This window comes from Paramisgurnus dabryanus, chromosome 9 (assembly GCF_030506205.2).
Source record: "Paramisgurnus dabryanus chromosome 9, PD_genome_1.1, whole genome shotgun sequence".
NCBI classification, from domain to species: Eukaryota; Metazoa; Chordata; class Actinopteri; order Cypriniformes; family Cobitidae; genus Paramisgurnus; species Paramisgurnus dabryanus.
The window spans coordinates 12,139,617-12,156,274 of record NC_133345.1 but is presented as its reverse complement, the minus strand read 5'-3'; the positions used below and the strand labels follow the sequence as shown (position 1 = coordinate 12,156,274).

The 16,658-nt window shown below is 36.2% G+C and overlaps 3 protein-coding genes and 1 long non-coding RNA gene across 4 annotated transcripts; 1 reads left to right on the top strand and 3 right to left on the bottom strand.

Annotated features, from left to right (window-relative positions):
* Positions 1-58: 58 nt before the first annotated feature.
* LOC135769338 (extracellular calcium-sensing receptor-like) lies at positions 59-5,191 on the bottom strand. The gene is made up of 6 exons (XM_065278675.2): positions 4,977-5,191; positions 4,591-4,882; positions 3,645-4,436; positions 3,220-3,447; positions 2,959-3,082; positions 59-954 (listed from the first exon to the last, which is right to left on the bottom strand). Exons 1-6 carry the CDS (start codon positions 5,189-5,191, stop codon positions 59-61), a joined length of 2,547 nt encoding a protein of 848 aa, XP_065134747.2.
* LOC135773159 (uncharacterized) lies at positions 1,407-2,548 on the top strand. The gene is made up of 3 exons (XR_010543457.1): positions 1,407-1,457; positions 1,731-1,807; positions 1,972-2,548. It is a non-coding gene; the product is annotated as an uncharacterized lncRNA (long non-coding RNA).
* Positions 5,192-6,037: 846 nt separating the features above from the next.
* On the bottom strand, positions 6,038-9,600 carry LOC135769342 (extracellular calcium-sensing receptor-like). Its single transcript, XM_065278676.2, has 6 exons — positions 9,386-9,600; positions 8,973-9,264; positions 8,027-8,818; positions 7,599-7,826; positions 7,335-7,458; positions 6,038-6,933 (listed from the first exon to the last, which is right to left on the bottom strand). The coding sequence occupies exons 1-6, from the start codon at positions 9,598-9,600 to the stop codon at positions 6,038-6,040; spliced, it is 2,547 nt and encodes an 848-aa protein (XP_065134748.2).
* Positions 9,601-13,271: 3,671 nt separating this feature from the next.
* On the bottom strand, positions 13,272-16,658 carry olfcj1 (olfactory receptor C family, j1). Its single transcript, XM_065282645.1, has 6 exons — positions 16,453-16,658; positions 16,040-16,325; positions 14,852-15,664; positions 14,537-14,767; positions 14,318-14,441; positions 13,272-14,185 (listed from the first exon to the last, which is right to left on the bottom strand). The coding sequence occupies exons 1-6, from the start codon at positions 16,656-16,658 to the stop codon at positions 13,272-13,274; spliced, it is 2,574 nt and encodes an 857-aa protein (XP_065138717.1).

Genomic DNA, 16,658 nt, shown 5'->3' with positions numbered 1-16,658 from the left:
CTTACCATATTTACACAATTTTTATAAATAGTACTATTTTTAAGAAATTCACAGATTTTTACTTTCCCATCATGTGCTTCCTAGAATTCTTCTCTGGTTTGAGTAAAATCACATAGCATTTTGGGAGAAAGATGCAGAACAGCAAACCAAAACTAGATGCTAAAATAGCAAATATCTCAACGGCTACAGTAAATTTTCCAGGTGAACTGACATAAGCTGGAATAAATGTGATCCATACAGCACAGAAAATGAGCATACTGAATGTGATGAATTTAGCTTCATTGAAGTTATCAGGTAGTTTCCGAGCCAGGAAAGCCAGAATAAAGCACAACAGGGCAAGAAATCCTATATAACCTAAAACAGCCCAAAAACCTACAGCTGAGCCCACGTTACACTCTAATATGATCTTTTCTTTGAAGTAATCTACATTTTTAAAGGGAAAAGGAGGAGATATTATTAGCCAAAGCACACAGATAAGAACTTGTATGAGTGTAAAGGCAAAAACGCTGAGTCTCTGTTGTGCAGGCCCAAACCATTTCATGACATTACTTCCTGGAAGTGTGGCCCTGAATGCCATTAACACCACTATTGTTTTCCCCAGAACACAAGAGATACAGAGGACAAAAGTGATCCCAAACGCTGTGTGACGCAACATACAGGACCACTCAGAGGGTCGACCAATGAAAGTAAGTGAACAGAGAAAACACAAAGTCAATGAGAACAGAAGCAGGAAGCTCAGCTCTGAGTTGTTTGCTTTTACGATAGGAGTGTTTTTATATCTGAAAAATATGACTGCGATTATCAATGTTGTAAATGCACCAATAACTGAAATAGTTGTGAGCAAAATTCCCATGATCTCCTCATGAGACAAATATTCAGTCTCCTTCTCAACACATCCATCCTTTTGTAGATTTGACCAGAAGTCTTCATTGCACCGCAGACATTTGATAGAATCTGTTATAAAGTATAATAACAAATTAAAAAATTGTAACAACTATTAAATATGAAAAAAGAATCAACATGTTTATGATTGCTTCACATTACATTTATATGTAACTACACATACTGTAGATATAGCTATATTAATCGCAAGCTGTTTTAAGTAAATATTAATTAACAACTGGCCGTTGAATTATTAGAAAATAATGCACATCCTACACAGCAAATTTAGCAGAGTTAAAATTACGGTGTTAATGGAAATATAAAGAGTTCGGAGTTAATTTAACACTGGATTGAGTTAAAACTATTTTATTTAACTCTATAAAAATAAAGAGTTGGTGTCAAAACAGAGTGTTACCACTTTTTTTTTAAATTAACTCCTACAGTGTTTTGTTAGTGGAGTTTGTTAACTCCTAGGGTGTTAAATAGAGAAGACCTCCCCCTTTTTACAGTACACACTGATCCGTGTTTTTGGATGATGCAGTTCAAGCAGAAGGTCATCTCTTTCACTGTAAATGGTAAGTAAATGTTCAATAAATAAAATTTTGATCAATAACATTTGAGAGTTGTGTGGTGATATGTTTTATATTGCTGTTAGTATCAAGTTTAACATTCAAGAGTATCAAGAGTCATGTGTTATTGTCATTAGCAGCAGTTGAGTTTAGGTCTTAGCCTCAGATGGAGCAATTCATACTCGTATAATGTTTTTGGAAGTTTTTTTTTTTTTTTTTTTTGCTTTATTTGCTGTTTAAGATTAAAATATATATTTTTAAATCCATTAATGTGTGCAGGAGATTTGCCTTGGGGACTTTGGAGGAGCACAGAAATAGGACTACATGAAAATTTTGAAGAGCAATTTTATAACAAAGTGAGTATTTTTGTGCAAAACATAAATGTATAACTATTTTCAAAGTATTTTGGTATGTGTTCTGTTTGTGAATTCTGTAATGCATTTTGTATTGTTTTTTAATAATGAATGTTTATTGTTTTTTAATAATGAATGTTTCCCTTTTATTTTTGTTTTATTAACAGAAAAGTTCAATATCTAGTCCGAAGATCTGACCGAGGATCATATCACCTCCTTACAGCTACTGGTTCATCATATTCTGCTGTTATTATGTGAAGACCAACATGGATTTTGGATTGAAATGAAGTCAAACTTGTTTGTATGAACTGAAGCATCCCATAAACTGTGTTTATAAATATCTGTACTGTTGTTATACATTGGGAATGTGCTTTTTAGTTGTCTCGGATGTTAATATATGTTAATTTAATGAACACTTAAATGCATGATACATTGAGAACAATTTTTCTGTCATAAATAAATGTTGATCAGATGACATTTAAAAAAAAATCTTTAACAGTTTTATAATGATAATGATAGATTATACTGCTGTATTGTTACATTAAAAAAACTGTTTAAAAATAAAGTTTTTTTGTCCCAAAAGTACTGTAATATGTTTCTGTCTTTACATTTACCATATTAACACCATAGTATTAAAAAAATATAACACTACATTGGAGTTAACAAATTACACAGAGGGAGTTAATTTTTAACAAATAAAAAATATTTAACACTTATCAGTGTAAATTTATAGTTAGATTTTTAAATCTGTATAGTGTCAATTGCTAACACTTTAAAAGAGTCAATGTGCTAACACTTTCAAAAGTGTTAAAATAACTCTATTGGGAGTGGACCCCATGAGACACTTTTAAAGTGTTGAAATTAACTCTTATAGAGTTATTCTGAGGTTCCAGATTTTGCTGTGGATGTGTTTATGCAGCACTACACGAAACAGAGTGTTGTTACATTGTGGGTGTGCATTATTTTCAAATAATTCAAAGGACCGGAGTCAATTATTTCACTTATACCACAGTTACCATAGACAGTGCTCTGGTGGTTATGGTACGAAATTTGAAAAGTAAGGTGTGAATTTATCGAAAAAATAATGCATACTCGTGGAACATTTTGCAACCAAGCAGAATAACAGCCCCCTGGTATAAATTCATGTATTTTACCTGTAGTATTGCTGATTTCACCTTCTGTGCATGGTATGCAGTCAAAACAACATATAGGTTTTCCTTTTTGCACAGCCTTTCTAGTGCCAGGAGGACAACTCTCACTGCACACAGACACAGGCATCTGCAACCCACAGATTTAAAAAAAAAAAAACAACTGTTAAATGTATTATTGCATTGTTTTATTCAGATACACTGTTCACACGCTTGCATGCACGCACACAATACACTAACAGTAAATAACATGCATCATAATCTCACCTTTGTTTTATTATTTGCCCATACAATTGCAGGCATATTCACTATCAAACGATCTTTCACAGGAAAAGATGAATCATAAAGTCCAACAGGGACAAATTCATCATGTTTTATTTTACTTGGTTGCCAATTTATTATCTCATATTTTGCAATTGGATCTCCATTTTCATCAAAGTAAACCTCCTCACCATCTTTGGTCTTAAATTGTACTTTCTTCAGGTACTTTAAAAACTGAAAGAGTTAATAAAATTGTTTTATAATATCTAATGATGAATAAACAAATCATACTCACTCTTACTCTATACATCAATAAACACCACTAATTGTGTCACATACTATTTTATATAAAAAAAATTATATTCTACAAAAACTTTAAAGAAAATATATTTAGCAAATTAAGTCAGAATATGAATGTAGTGTTAACACACTGTTGAGGGGTCAGGCTGTTTCTTTGTGGCACATTTGTCCTTGCAGCCCAGAAGATCATGAAGTGTATGAGCAACAGCATAGACTCCTTTATACACATTACTGAAGATGGGCATGAGTGACATGTCTGTGAATGTATTTTGCATGTCTGACAGTGATTCATTTCCTGTACATTCAGTTGTGAATGTTGAATCATTTTTAGTGGAGTATTTACACTCAAACAAAGCTTCCCAAAGCTCACTGAAAATGGCACTACCTGATGATTTCAATGGCTTTATATCTAGAATAAATTCCTTTAGACCTGTTACTTGATTTTTGGGAATAGCCAATCCAATGGCCCCTTGTAGAATATGGTGCTTATCCATACTGGCAATGACTGAATCTGAGATCCAGCTTTCTGTGCCCACCCACTGAAATCCTGTGATGTTGTGTTCAATAAGTTTATGCAACAGAAACTCCATCTCCCAGTGCACCATAAATCCCACAATTATTCGAGAAGTAGAGCTTTTAATTTTGTCAATAATTCTCAGTACTTTATCTTCAGCGTAGGTTCTGTAAATTGGGAGGGAATATTCCAGACAGATGCCCATCTGCTCAGCGACTTTAGTGAAAGTGGCCATTCCACTGTTACCATAATCATCGTCTGACCTGATGGCTCCCACCCAAGTCCAACCAAAGTGTCTTACAAGCTCTGCTAGTGCTCTGCTTTGATAATAATCACTTGCAATAGTTCGAAGAAATGAAGGATATTTAATTTTGTCACTGAGACACTCACAAGTGGCATAATGACTGATCTAGGAGACAATTTAAAGATTATTTGTGATAAAGATTAGGTTGCATTTAGTCCTAATGCATTTATTATAGTTACCTGTATTGGATTCAAGAACACACATATAATGACATGCATATGTTATGACAGACTATTAAAATTTGGCATATTAAACAAACCATTGGAATCTTAAGTGGTCCAATACTCTTTGTTATTACTATGCAAGCTGATGAGGTTGTGTCTCCTATGATGGCTTGCACCTCAGATTGCTTTGTGCAGGGTCCTTCAACTGATGTTTTCTCAAACCCATTAGCAAGGGCCATAGCTGCCTTAACCCCCACAGCCACAGAGCCGCATGTGTCGTAGATCTTGTAGCCCAATGAGACCCCTGGCAGCAAAGTGGTGCTGTTGTTAATCTCCTCTATTGCGAAGAGCATTGACTGGGCATACTGGAAGTCCCTGAAATTAAGACTGGTTAAAAGAACCAGAAGAAATCATTTGAAAAGGACTTAAATAAAAAAGCTTTACATTTTTCAGTATTATATATTTTTCAGGTTTTACTCACTTGATGCACTCCAGTGGAGGTGGAGTAACTGTATACGCCAGCTGTCTGACCTCCCAGCTGCTATGGAAGGAAAAAACCCCTCCAAGTACAATGTCTCCATCTTTCCACAGCTGAGGATATGCAGGCTCTCCACTCAGATGACATACAGTCTCATTGGCTTTAGAGAAAGTCATGATGGCCATTACCATATGCAGGAGTGCAACAAGTGGCTCCATTCACCCATTGAATTGATACTATCATATATTAGAGGTGTCTCTGCTGCAAAATTATAGATAATAGTAAGAGTTTAAGATATTTATGGGTATGAAAGTGTGAGTGATCTATTGGGAAATGACACAGGTGGACCTTACCTGAAGGAGGTGCCGCCCTCTAACATGATCAAAGTATTTTATGTTTGATGGATAAACAATATTTTAACTAAGTTTGCAAGATAATTAAAACAAAAGATATTCCCCACGCTGATTAAAAATCTCTAAGACACACATCCAAAGCAACTTGCGGTGCATTCAAGCTATACATTTTATCAATACGTGTGTTCCTTGTTCCTACATTTATACAGGTTTGTAGCAACATGAGAGTGAGACAATGATTACAGATTTTTCATTTTTGGGTGAACTATCCCTTTAAATATGTCAACACCCCGCCCTAACTGATTAGTTTTTTATAAAATGTTACCAAAAGGTTACTCGCTACAACTGCAGTTACTACAAGTCAGCTGTCTTCTAGCATCTGGCCGGTGGCGGCTTGTGACTGCTCTTCCGAGGGGTGCAAATTCAAATTGCGAACAAATTACGAACCACACAGATGACGAACTTCACATCTTGCGCCCTCAAAAAAAGAAGTCACTGGCTGCCACTGCATCTGGCAATGAGTGGGCATCTACTTAAGCCTAGAACATTTGTCAATATTATCTCTTTTATTTAAAGGTGTATTTTTTCAACACATTTGCAATTGCCAGTTTATTTGACATTTGAGTTTATTTTTTATTTTATTCATACAGTATCTTACCATATTTACACAATTTTTATAAATAGTACTATTTTTAAGAAATTTACAGATTTTTACTTTCCCATCATGTGCTTCCTAGAATTCTTCTCTGGTTTGAGTAAAATCACATAGCATTTTGGGAGAAAGATGCAGAACAGCAAACCAAAACTAGATGCTAAAATAGCAAATATCTCAACGGCTACAGTAAATTTTCCAGGTGAACTGACATAAGCTGGAATAAATGTGATCCATACAGCACAGAAAATGAGCATACTGAATGTGATGAATTTAGCTTCATTGAAGTTATCAGGTAGTTTCCGAGCCAGGAAAGCCAAAATAAAGCACAACAGGGCAAGAAATCCTATATAACCCAACACAGCCCAGAAACCTACAGCTGAGCCCACATTACACTCTAATATGATCTTTTCTTTGAAGTAATCTACATTTTTAAAGGGAAAAGGTGGAGATATTGTTAGCCAAAGAACAGAGATAAGAACTTGTATGAGTGTAAAGGCAAAAACACTGAGTCTCTGTTGTGCAGGCCCAAACCATTTCATGACATTACTTCCTGGAAGTGTGGCCCTGAATGCCATTAACACCACTATTGTTTTCCCCAGAACACAGGAGATACAGAGGACAAAAGTGATCCCAAACGCTGTGTGGCGCAACATACAGGACCACTCACTGGGGCGACCAATGAAAGTAAGTGAACAGAGAAAACACAAAGTCAATGAGAACAGAAGCAAGAAGCTCAGCTCTGAGTTGTTGGCTTTTACGATAGGAGTGTTTTTATATCTGAAAAATATGACTGCGATTATCAATGTTGTAAATGCACCAATAACTGAAATAGTTGTGAGCAAAATTCCCATGATCTCCTCATAAGACAAATATTCAGTCTCCTTCTCAACACATCCATCCTTTTGTAGATTTGACCAGAAGTCTTCATTGCACCGCAGACATGTGATAGAATCTGTTATAAAGTATAATAACAAATTAAAAAATTGTAACAACTATTAAATATGAAAAAGAATTAATATGTTTATGATTGCTTCACATTACACTTATATGTAACTATACATACTGTAGATATAGCTATATTAATCGCAAGCTGTTTTAAGTAAATATTAATTAACAACTGGCCGTTGAATTATTAGAAAATAATGCACATCCTATGTGTTTATGCGGCACTACACGAAGGACCGGAGTCAATTATTTCACTTATACCACAGTTACCATAGACAGTGCTCTGGTGATTATTGTACGAAATTTGAAAAGTAAGGTGTGAATTTATCGAAAAAATAATGCATACTCGTGGAACATTTTGCAACCAAGCAGAATAACAGCCCCCTGGTATAAATTCATGTATTTTACCTGTAGTATTGCTGATTTCACCTTCTGTGCATGGTATGCAGTCATAACAACATATAGGTTTTCCTTTTTGCACAGCCTTTCTAGTGCCAGGAGGACAACTCTCACTGCACACAGACACAGGCACCTGCAACCCACAGATTTAAATATATATATAAAAAACCGGTTACATGTATTATTGCATTGTTTTATTCAGATACACTGTTCACACGCTTGCATGCACGCACACAATACACTAACAGTAAATAAAATGCATCATAATCTCACCTTTGTTTTATTATTTGCCCATACAATTGCAGGCATATTCACTATCAAACGATCTTTCACAGGAAAAGATGAATCATAAAGTCCAACAGGGACAAATTCATCATGTTTTATTTTACTTGGTTGCCAATTTATTATCTCATATTTTGCAATTGGATCTCCATTTTCATCAAAGTAAACCTCCTCACCATCTTTGGTCTTAAATCGTACTTTCTTCAGGTACCTTAAAAACTGAAAGAGTTAATAACATTTTATTCTAATATCTAATGATGAATAAACAAATCATACTCACTCTTAGTCTATACATCAATAAACACCACTAATTGTGTCAGATACTATTTTATATTAAAAAAAAATCATATTCTACAAAAGCTTTAAAGAAAATATATTTAGCAAAATTAAGTCAGAATATGAATGTAGTGTTAACACACTGTTGAGGGGTCAGGCTGTTTCTTTGTGGCACATTTGTCCTTGCAGCCCAGAAGGTCATGAAGTGTATGAGCAGCAGCATAGACTCCTTTATAGACATTACTGAAGATGGGCATGAGTGACATGTCTGTGAATGTATTTTGCATGTCTGACAGTGATTCATTTCCTGTACATTCAGTTGTGAATGTTGAATCATTTTTAGTGGAGTATTTACACTCAAACAAAGATTCCCAAAGCTCACTGAAAATGGCACTACCTGATGATTTCAATGGCTTTATATCTAGAATAAATTCCTTTAGACCTGTTACTTGATTTTTGGGAATAGCCAATCCAATGGCCCCTTGTAGAATATGGTGCTTATCCATACTGGCAATGACTGAATCTGAGATCCAGCTTTCTGTGCCCACCCACTGAAATCCTGTGATGTTGTGTTCAAGAAATTTATGCAGCAGAAATTCCAAATCCCAGTGAGCAAGAAATCCCACAATTACTCGAGAAGTAGAGCTTTTAATCTGCTCAATTATTCGCATTATTTTGTCTTCTGGATACGTTCTGAAAAACGGGAGAGAATATTCCAGACAGATGCCCATCTGCTCAGCGACTTTAGTGAAAGTGGCCATTCCACTGTTACCATAATCATCGTCTGATCTGATGGCTCCCACCCAAGTCCAACCAAAGTGTCTTACAAGCTCTGCCAGTGCTCTGCTTTGATAATAATCACTTGCAATAGTTCGAAAAAATGAAGGATATTTAATTTTGTCACTTAGACACTCACAAGTGGCATAATGACTGATCTAGAAGAAAATATAGATGTTATTTGTAATTAATATTAGGATGCATTTGGTCTTAATACATTTATTATAGGTAACTGTATTGTATTTAAGAACACGCATATAATGCCATGCATATGTTATGACAGACTGTTAAAATTTGGCATATTAAACATACCAAGGGAATCTTAAGTGGTCCAATACTCTTTGTTATTACTATGCAAGCTGACGAGCTTGTGTCTCCTATGATGGCTTGCACCTCAGATTGCTTTGTGCAGGGTCCTTCAACTGATGTTTTCTCAAACCCATTTGCAAGCGCCATAGCTGCTTGAACACCCACAGCCAAAGAGCCGCATGTGTCGTAGATCTTGTAGCCCAACGAGACCCCCGGAAGCAAAGTGGTGCTGTTGTTAATCTCCTCTATTGCGAAGAGCATTGACTGTGCATACTGGAAGTCCCTGAAATTAAGACTGGTTAAACAAACAGAAAACATTAACAAAATCCTAAGCAATAATCAGATGAAACTTAAAAATAATATAAAAAAGTCCATTATAGTACTTGAGTATAGTCTTAAAACTAAGTTTTACTCACTTGATGCACTTCAGTGGAGGTGGAGAAACTGTATACGCCAGCTGTCTGACCTCCCAGCTGCTATGGAAGGAAAATACCCCTCCAATTATGATGTCCCCATCTTTCCCTAACTTAGGGTATGTAGGCTCTCCACGCAGATGACATACAGTCTCATTGGCTTTAGAGAAAGTCATGATGGCCATTACCATATGCAGGAGTGCAACTAGTGGCTCCATTTACCCATTCAACATATATACTGTCAATGTAAGAGATGTGTCATTTAATAGTAAAATGTTGCTGTATTTATAGAGGTGACAGTGGCCATAATCTTTTGGGAAACGACACAGGTGGACCTTGTTTGAAGGAGGTGCAACATTTGGATACGAGTTATAGTATTATTTTTACATGTATTTCTTTTATAAATTGCTAGACAAAGGTCAGATAAACGGAATGCAGAAGTCATGTTTTACAATAGTTTAGTTGCATTGTTTTTAAATTAATACAGTATGGGGACTTGACAACTAGGAGTTGATTGAGCGAGACTGTAAAGAAACAGCATGAAGCAACAGGCCAAAATGTCTATCTTTATGCATGTAGACAAATAATTACAATGTTTGGCACCTACAATTTGAGTGTCAATTATGTAATTTGGTAATATGATTGGTTAGGTTTTGTTTGATAATGATCCAAGTCAAATATGAGAAAGATTTGATCATTTTTTGCGTGAAATAAAGGTGAAATTTGTACATTTTAGTGGCATAGTGGTGAGGTTGCGAATTGCTACCAACAGCTCAATACACTGCTCACACCCCATAACATAATGGTTCTCCTCCAATTTACACTTTGCACCTTTAATGGTCCAACAGTCATAAACAGAACCTTCAAAAACTGAAAATAGTGGATATAGTCTTCTTTACATTTTTAAAGTCGCCATGAAAATAAAATGAAAATTTTTTTTTACAAATGACTTGTTTGTGAGCTTCAATATAATTTTTTAAATTCATGTGCCCTCATCATCTTTAATCAAAAATGCAAATGTGCTCCCCTCCTCAAAATGATCTGTCTTTACTTCTGTTCATATGGTATGGCAGGTGGACGGGGTCTGTGAGAGAATCACTGCGATTAGCAATTAGCAGCATGACCCAACTTCAAATGATCCATTCAGATCTTGATGGACAAATTGAAATCCAGCCCTGCCTTATTTCATTTTAGAAGCCAGTGTTAGGATTAGCAGGACAGATGAACCCAATAGCGAACGATGAAGGGGTTAACAAAGGATTTTAATAATAAACAAGACAAAACAAAAGCCCACGAGGGGGTAACACATTAAACATGAAATTGACACGACTAAACACTAAACTAGACTCACAACTTGACAGATTAACTAGACTAGACTTCTTGACTGGAATACACAATACTGGATGACACAGACTAACCCAGTCTCACAAAGTTTCGTGATATAGTCACGTATTTTTTTGATTCTTTTTTCGTGCTATTATCACGAAATTTCGTGTTTTTTCGTGATCGTATAACGAATTCCTGTTTTCGTGTGATTATCACGTATTGGTTACTCAACTGCTTTTTCCTATTTTTAAACCATTGTCGCTTCGGTTTAGGGTTAGATTTGGTGCTTGCATTAGAATGTCACTTTATATATTGGTTTATACTATTTTTTCTGATTTATTTTTTTATATGTCGCCTGGCGTTAGGGTTAGAGTTGGGTTTGGTTAGGGATGTCATTTTATGTAAATCTAACCCTAAACCGAAGCGACAATGGTAAGAAAATAGGACAAAACAGTTGAGTAACCAATACGTGATACACTAATCACACGAAAACAGGAATTCGTTATACGATCACGAAAAAACACGAAATTTCGTGATAATAGCACGAAAAAAGAATCAAAAAAATACGTGACTATATAACGAAATTACCTGCACAGAAACAAGGACAGAAGAACATTATATAAGAGAAACATGCCAAACACAAAACAAGGCATGAACCTCCACACAAGGCCAGGGACTGCCAGAACTCTGCCACCATGACAAAATACAAATATAACAAGACTTCAAGGCAGAGTCCTGACAGCCAGTTACACCCGGATATATGTCACCTCGTGGAATATAAGGCAATCGCTACTTCTGTTTCATGGCAAAAATTATTTTTGTTTATATATTTTATATATTTTAATAAATGGACATACTTAACCCCTGGGTTTAAAATACCTTATGCTGGTTTGTTTCAACTCAGATTTGTTTTTTGTTGTTTACCTAACCATTGATTTAAAGGAGCATTTCACTCATAGAAACATTAATCTTTATCGAAAGTGTGTTATATTTGTAGGTGAAATTTAACATACATTTAGAATTTGGTGCCTATTTGACCGAGAAAAGGGGTGTTTGTAGTCTCACTCCCTCAACAAAGATATTGGACTTCCTTCTTTCAATGATGCAAAATGATGATTTTTACATCATTGAAAGAAGGAAGTGCAACACTGAAATCTGTATTTCTCCTGTCTCAGCGGCAACTGAGGAAATGATGCATGACCATTCAAAAACATGTTTGGGGTTCTAACTATACAAAGCTGTGTCCCTTTAAACACCTTAGTATTTTTTCGATTTTTTTTATTTGTATATTTTTCACCAGTATGGTGAACGGTCACCAAACCGTTCCTGTAGATCATTCTGGCAAAGATATATTTTATGTTTAATCTTTCCCTTACATTTACAGCCTCACTTCTTATTTGCATCTTTAGCATCATATTTGTTAATAAAACAGTTTAGTGAACCATTTAATATCATTTATTAATATTTTTGACAAACATTAGGGGGTGATCCAAAATAAGAATGAGTTTAAAAAAGTATATTTTTAGACAAAACTGACAATGATGATGAATCTAGTCAATGAGAAAGGTAATCAGTTAATTGAATATAACATCTTATTTCTAAACAACTTTAGCAAATAAAATGTGAAAACTAAACAAGGAATCATGAAATGAAAGCAAGCAGATAAGTGCTTACACACATTTGGTGCCTATAGCTCGAATAAAAGTTTGCATGTTCATGTGATCTCAACTTCAGGAGTGGTCAGTGGCATGGGTAAATAAAACAACTATTATTTGGTGTGTTAAAAGCACATCAAATAATGCACTTCTCTCTATATATAAATTATATGAAGATAATAAGAGAGTATGGTCAGAATTCATTGTACATCCAAATATACAGTATGTCCATTTTTAAAGAAATTATTTATGCACAAATTATTAGCAAAGCAATGTTACATGTCAGCCTTTAAAACTAATGCCCAAATGAATACCCCCCCCCCACAAATTAAAATGTTTATTGTTGAGATTTAATAGCCAACCTGATCTCACAAATTTCCATGAAGTAGTCACGCATTATTTTGCTCAGTTTTGCGTGACATCGTCTCGTATTTCCACCATATTACGTGCCCCTGCCACGACTTTCTTTTCCGTGAAAGTTTCACGTATTGGTAACTCAACTGTTTTTCCTATTTTTAAACAATTGTCGCTTCGGTTTGGGGTTAGATTTTCTGTTTGCGTTAGGATGTCACTTAAATTATTGGTTTATACAATTTTTTCGTATGCTTTTTAAACCATCGTCGCCTGATCGTCGTTAGGGTTAGAGTTGGGTTTGGGTAAGGATGTCATTTTATGTAACAGAAAGTTGTTCTAACCCCAAACCGAAGCGACAATTGTAAGAAAATAGGAAAAACAGTTGAGTAACCAATACGTGAAACTGTCACGGAAAAGAAATTCAGGGGCACGTAATATGGTGGAAATACGTGACAATGTCACGCAAAACTGAGCAAAATAATGCGTGACTATTTCACGTATTTTGTGAGATCAGGCTGTTAATAGCAGTAGTGTCATAGACCACAACATGTTATTCAGTGAACTTTTGAAGTCGCTTTACCCATCAAAAGTTTTTTAGAGTTCATGTCTGGTTTGAATAAGATTATGTAGCATTTGGGAATAAATATACAAAATAACATCCCATAACTGGAGGCCAAAATAGCAAAAATCTCCACAGCTACAGTAAATTTTCCAGGTGAGCTGACATAAGCTGGGATAAATGTGATCCATACAGCACAGAATATGAGCATACTGAATGTGATGAATTTAGCTTCGTTGAAGTTATCAGGCAGCGTCCGAGCCAAAAAAGCCAAAATGAAGCACAATATGGCTAATAGGCCAATATAACCCAGCACAGCCCAGAAACCTATGGATGAGCCTGAATTACACTCAAGAATTATTTTATCATTGTAATGATTCATGTTTTTGTAGGGAAATGGGGGTGATGTTGTTAACCAAAGCACACAAATAAGCACTTGTATGAGAGTAAAAGCAAGAACACTGAGTCTTTGCTGAGGAGGCCCAAACCATTTCATGACATTACTTCCTGGAAGTGTGGCCTTGAATGCCATTAACACCACTATTGTTTTCCCCAGAACACAGGAGATACAGAGGACAAAAGTGATCCCAAACGCTGTGTGACGCAACATACAGGACCACTCAGTGGGGCGACCAATGAAAGTAAGTGAACAGAGAAAACACAAAGTCAATGAGAAGAGCAACAGGAAGCTCAGCTCAGAGTTATTGGCTTTTACTATAGGAGTATGTCTGTGGCAGAAGAAAATCAGCCCTGTTGTGATTGTGAGACATCCTCCACACAAAGAAAATGTCACTAGTATATTACCCATTACTTCATTAAAAGACAAGAATTCTATGTTTTTAAGTTCACATCGAGTTCTGTTTCCATTTGATTTGTACTCAAGAGGGCAAGGGAGACATGTTACTGCATCTGAAAGCATAAACAAATTACAAAGGGAGAATAGCATCATTTTAAAACAATGTAACATCATGCAGACTTTCAGCTGACCACAGAGAAACATGAGGAGTATCACTGTTAATATTAGAGGCCTTGTCATCTCACTTGTGTTGTTGCTAAATTCTCCATCTGCACACGGTATGCAGTCAAAGCAGCAAATGGGTTTTCCTTTAACAAAAGCCCTGCTGGTGCCTGGAGGGCAAGATTCACTACACACAGACTGGGGGACCTAAAACATATAAACGTAAAACATACACAAGCACTGTTAGGAAAGCATTGTATGTTTACAGTAGCTTATCATGCATTATTTTCGAATTAGCTTACATTTTTCTGATTTCCTGACCATACTGCACTGATCTCATCTTTCATTCTAATCTGTTGTCCATCGGGCCAAGATGCATCATATAGTCCAATGGCTTTAAATGTTAATATTCCCTCATCATTCATTTGCCAATTAACCAGGGCATAACGTGCAGCTGGATCACCACTCGCATCAAAGTTAACATTTTCCCCATTTCTGCTTGTAAAGTTCACCTGGGTCAGGTAATGCAGCACCTGGATAAACAGTGGTGTTTGTTATACACACACATCACAGCAGTTTAGAATTACAGATGATTACAGATCTAAGTTCATTCACACCTGCCAAGGCTGTATTTTTCCTTTCTCTGCACATGTTTTGTTGGGAAATGGCCCCATTCCTTTCTTACACGCAAGTAGTTCTTTCATAGCATGAGCGACTGCATATACTGCTTTGTAGACGTTGTTGAGAAGGCTGGAATCTGACACATCTGTAAAACGTGTGTATGTATTCGCTAGGGACTCCTCTTCATTGCACATTTTGGAGACATTTTGTGCAGTTGAGTTTAAAGTGCACTGAAACACATTTTCCCATAGCTCAACCAGTCCTGTATTACCCGGTCTCAAAGAGGGACGGCTACTTTCAATAAACTCCCTCAATCCGGGTATATGTGCATTGGGCACAGCAAAGCCAACTGCCCCTTCGAGCACAGCATAGTTTATTTGGGTTGCTACATATCTATATGTGATCCAGCCCTCACTTCCAACCCACTGAAAGCCAGTTACATTTTGGTAGTAAAGCTCTTTTATCAGAATGTCCAGATCGTTGCCGTCCGCAAAAGCTACTATGACTTTAGATGTGGACTTTTTGATTATATCTACCACTTCCAAAAACTTTTCTCTTGGATCAGTTCTGTAAATAGCCACTGAGTATTCAACGCATACGCCCTCGTTCTCAGCCGCTTCTAGAAAAGTGGCCATACCGTTGTTGCCGTAGTCTCCCCTGCTTCTCACAGCCCCAACCCAAGTCCAACCAAAATACTTGACTAGTTTGGCAAGCGCTCTGCTCTGGTAGTGATCACTAGGAATAGTCCTGAAGAAGGAGGGATACTGCTGTCTATTACTGAGACATGCACAGGTTGCTGAATGGCTTAGCTGAAACAAAAGACACAAAATCATTTAGTTTTTACATGTTATACGCCTCTAATACAAGTTCATTGCACATTTGTAAAACATCGGCTCATAAGCAGAGAAAGTTGAAGTGAGTGTGTCAGATAAGAGAGACACAAAATGTGCATTGATGTACAGCTAGATGACTGTATAGACATAATACAGTACAATTAACACATGCATACTTTAATGAACAAAACCATAATGAATTGTATCTGTATGCACATCTACTGTACATCAATACCACAAAACCTTAACACAACAAGCCATTTATACCATTTAATCTAAGGCTTCAGATTTAGCTTTTTTACTTACTCTTCAATGTAAAAATATTACACCCAGTCTTGACTGTATACTTACCACAGGTATTTTAAATGGACCCATGGTCCTTGCAATGTCTATAGTAGATGTGGATGTAGTATCCCCAATCACAGCTTGTACAGTAGCGGGACTTTTACAGCTCTTTTCTGACTCTGTTTGCCCATTCATTAGAGCTAGTGATGCTCTAACAGAGAGAGGGATGCTTGGGCAAGAGCCATAGATGCGGTATCCAAGTGTAAAGCCAGGCAGAAGGTGTGTGCTGTTGTTTATTTCCTCAATGGCAAAAATCATTGTCATGGCATACTGCAGCTCTCCAGGATCAAGTCTGAAAATCAGTGTGTCAGGGAGATTTTTTGCAGTAATGTTTTTGACGCTTTATATATATATATATATATATATATTTTTTTAAATAAGTTTATAATATAAATAGGGTTTTGTTATCACCATCTTACCCGTAACACCTGCTGTTTCCCGGATTGCTCAAGAGTGTTGGATTTACATCAGCCGGATTTTGGTGAAAGGAAAAAATGCCCCCGATAAAGGCATCACCCTCTTTTGAGAAATGAAGAAGTTCATCTGTTCCATAAGCTGTACATTTAGGTTGTGCAGCAGTTACAGTAAATGGGATAATCATCAAAATGGTTTCAAGAATCGGCAT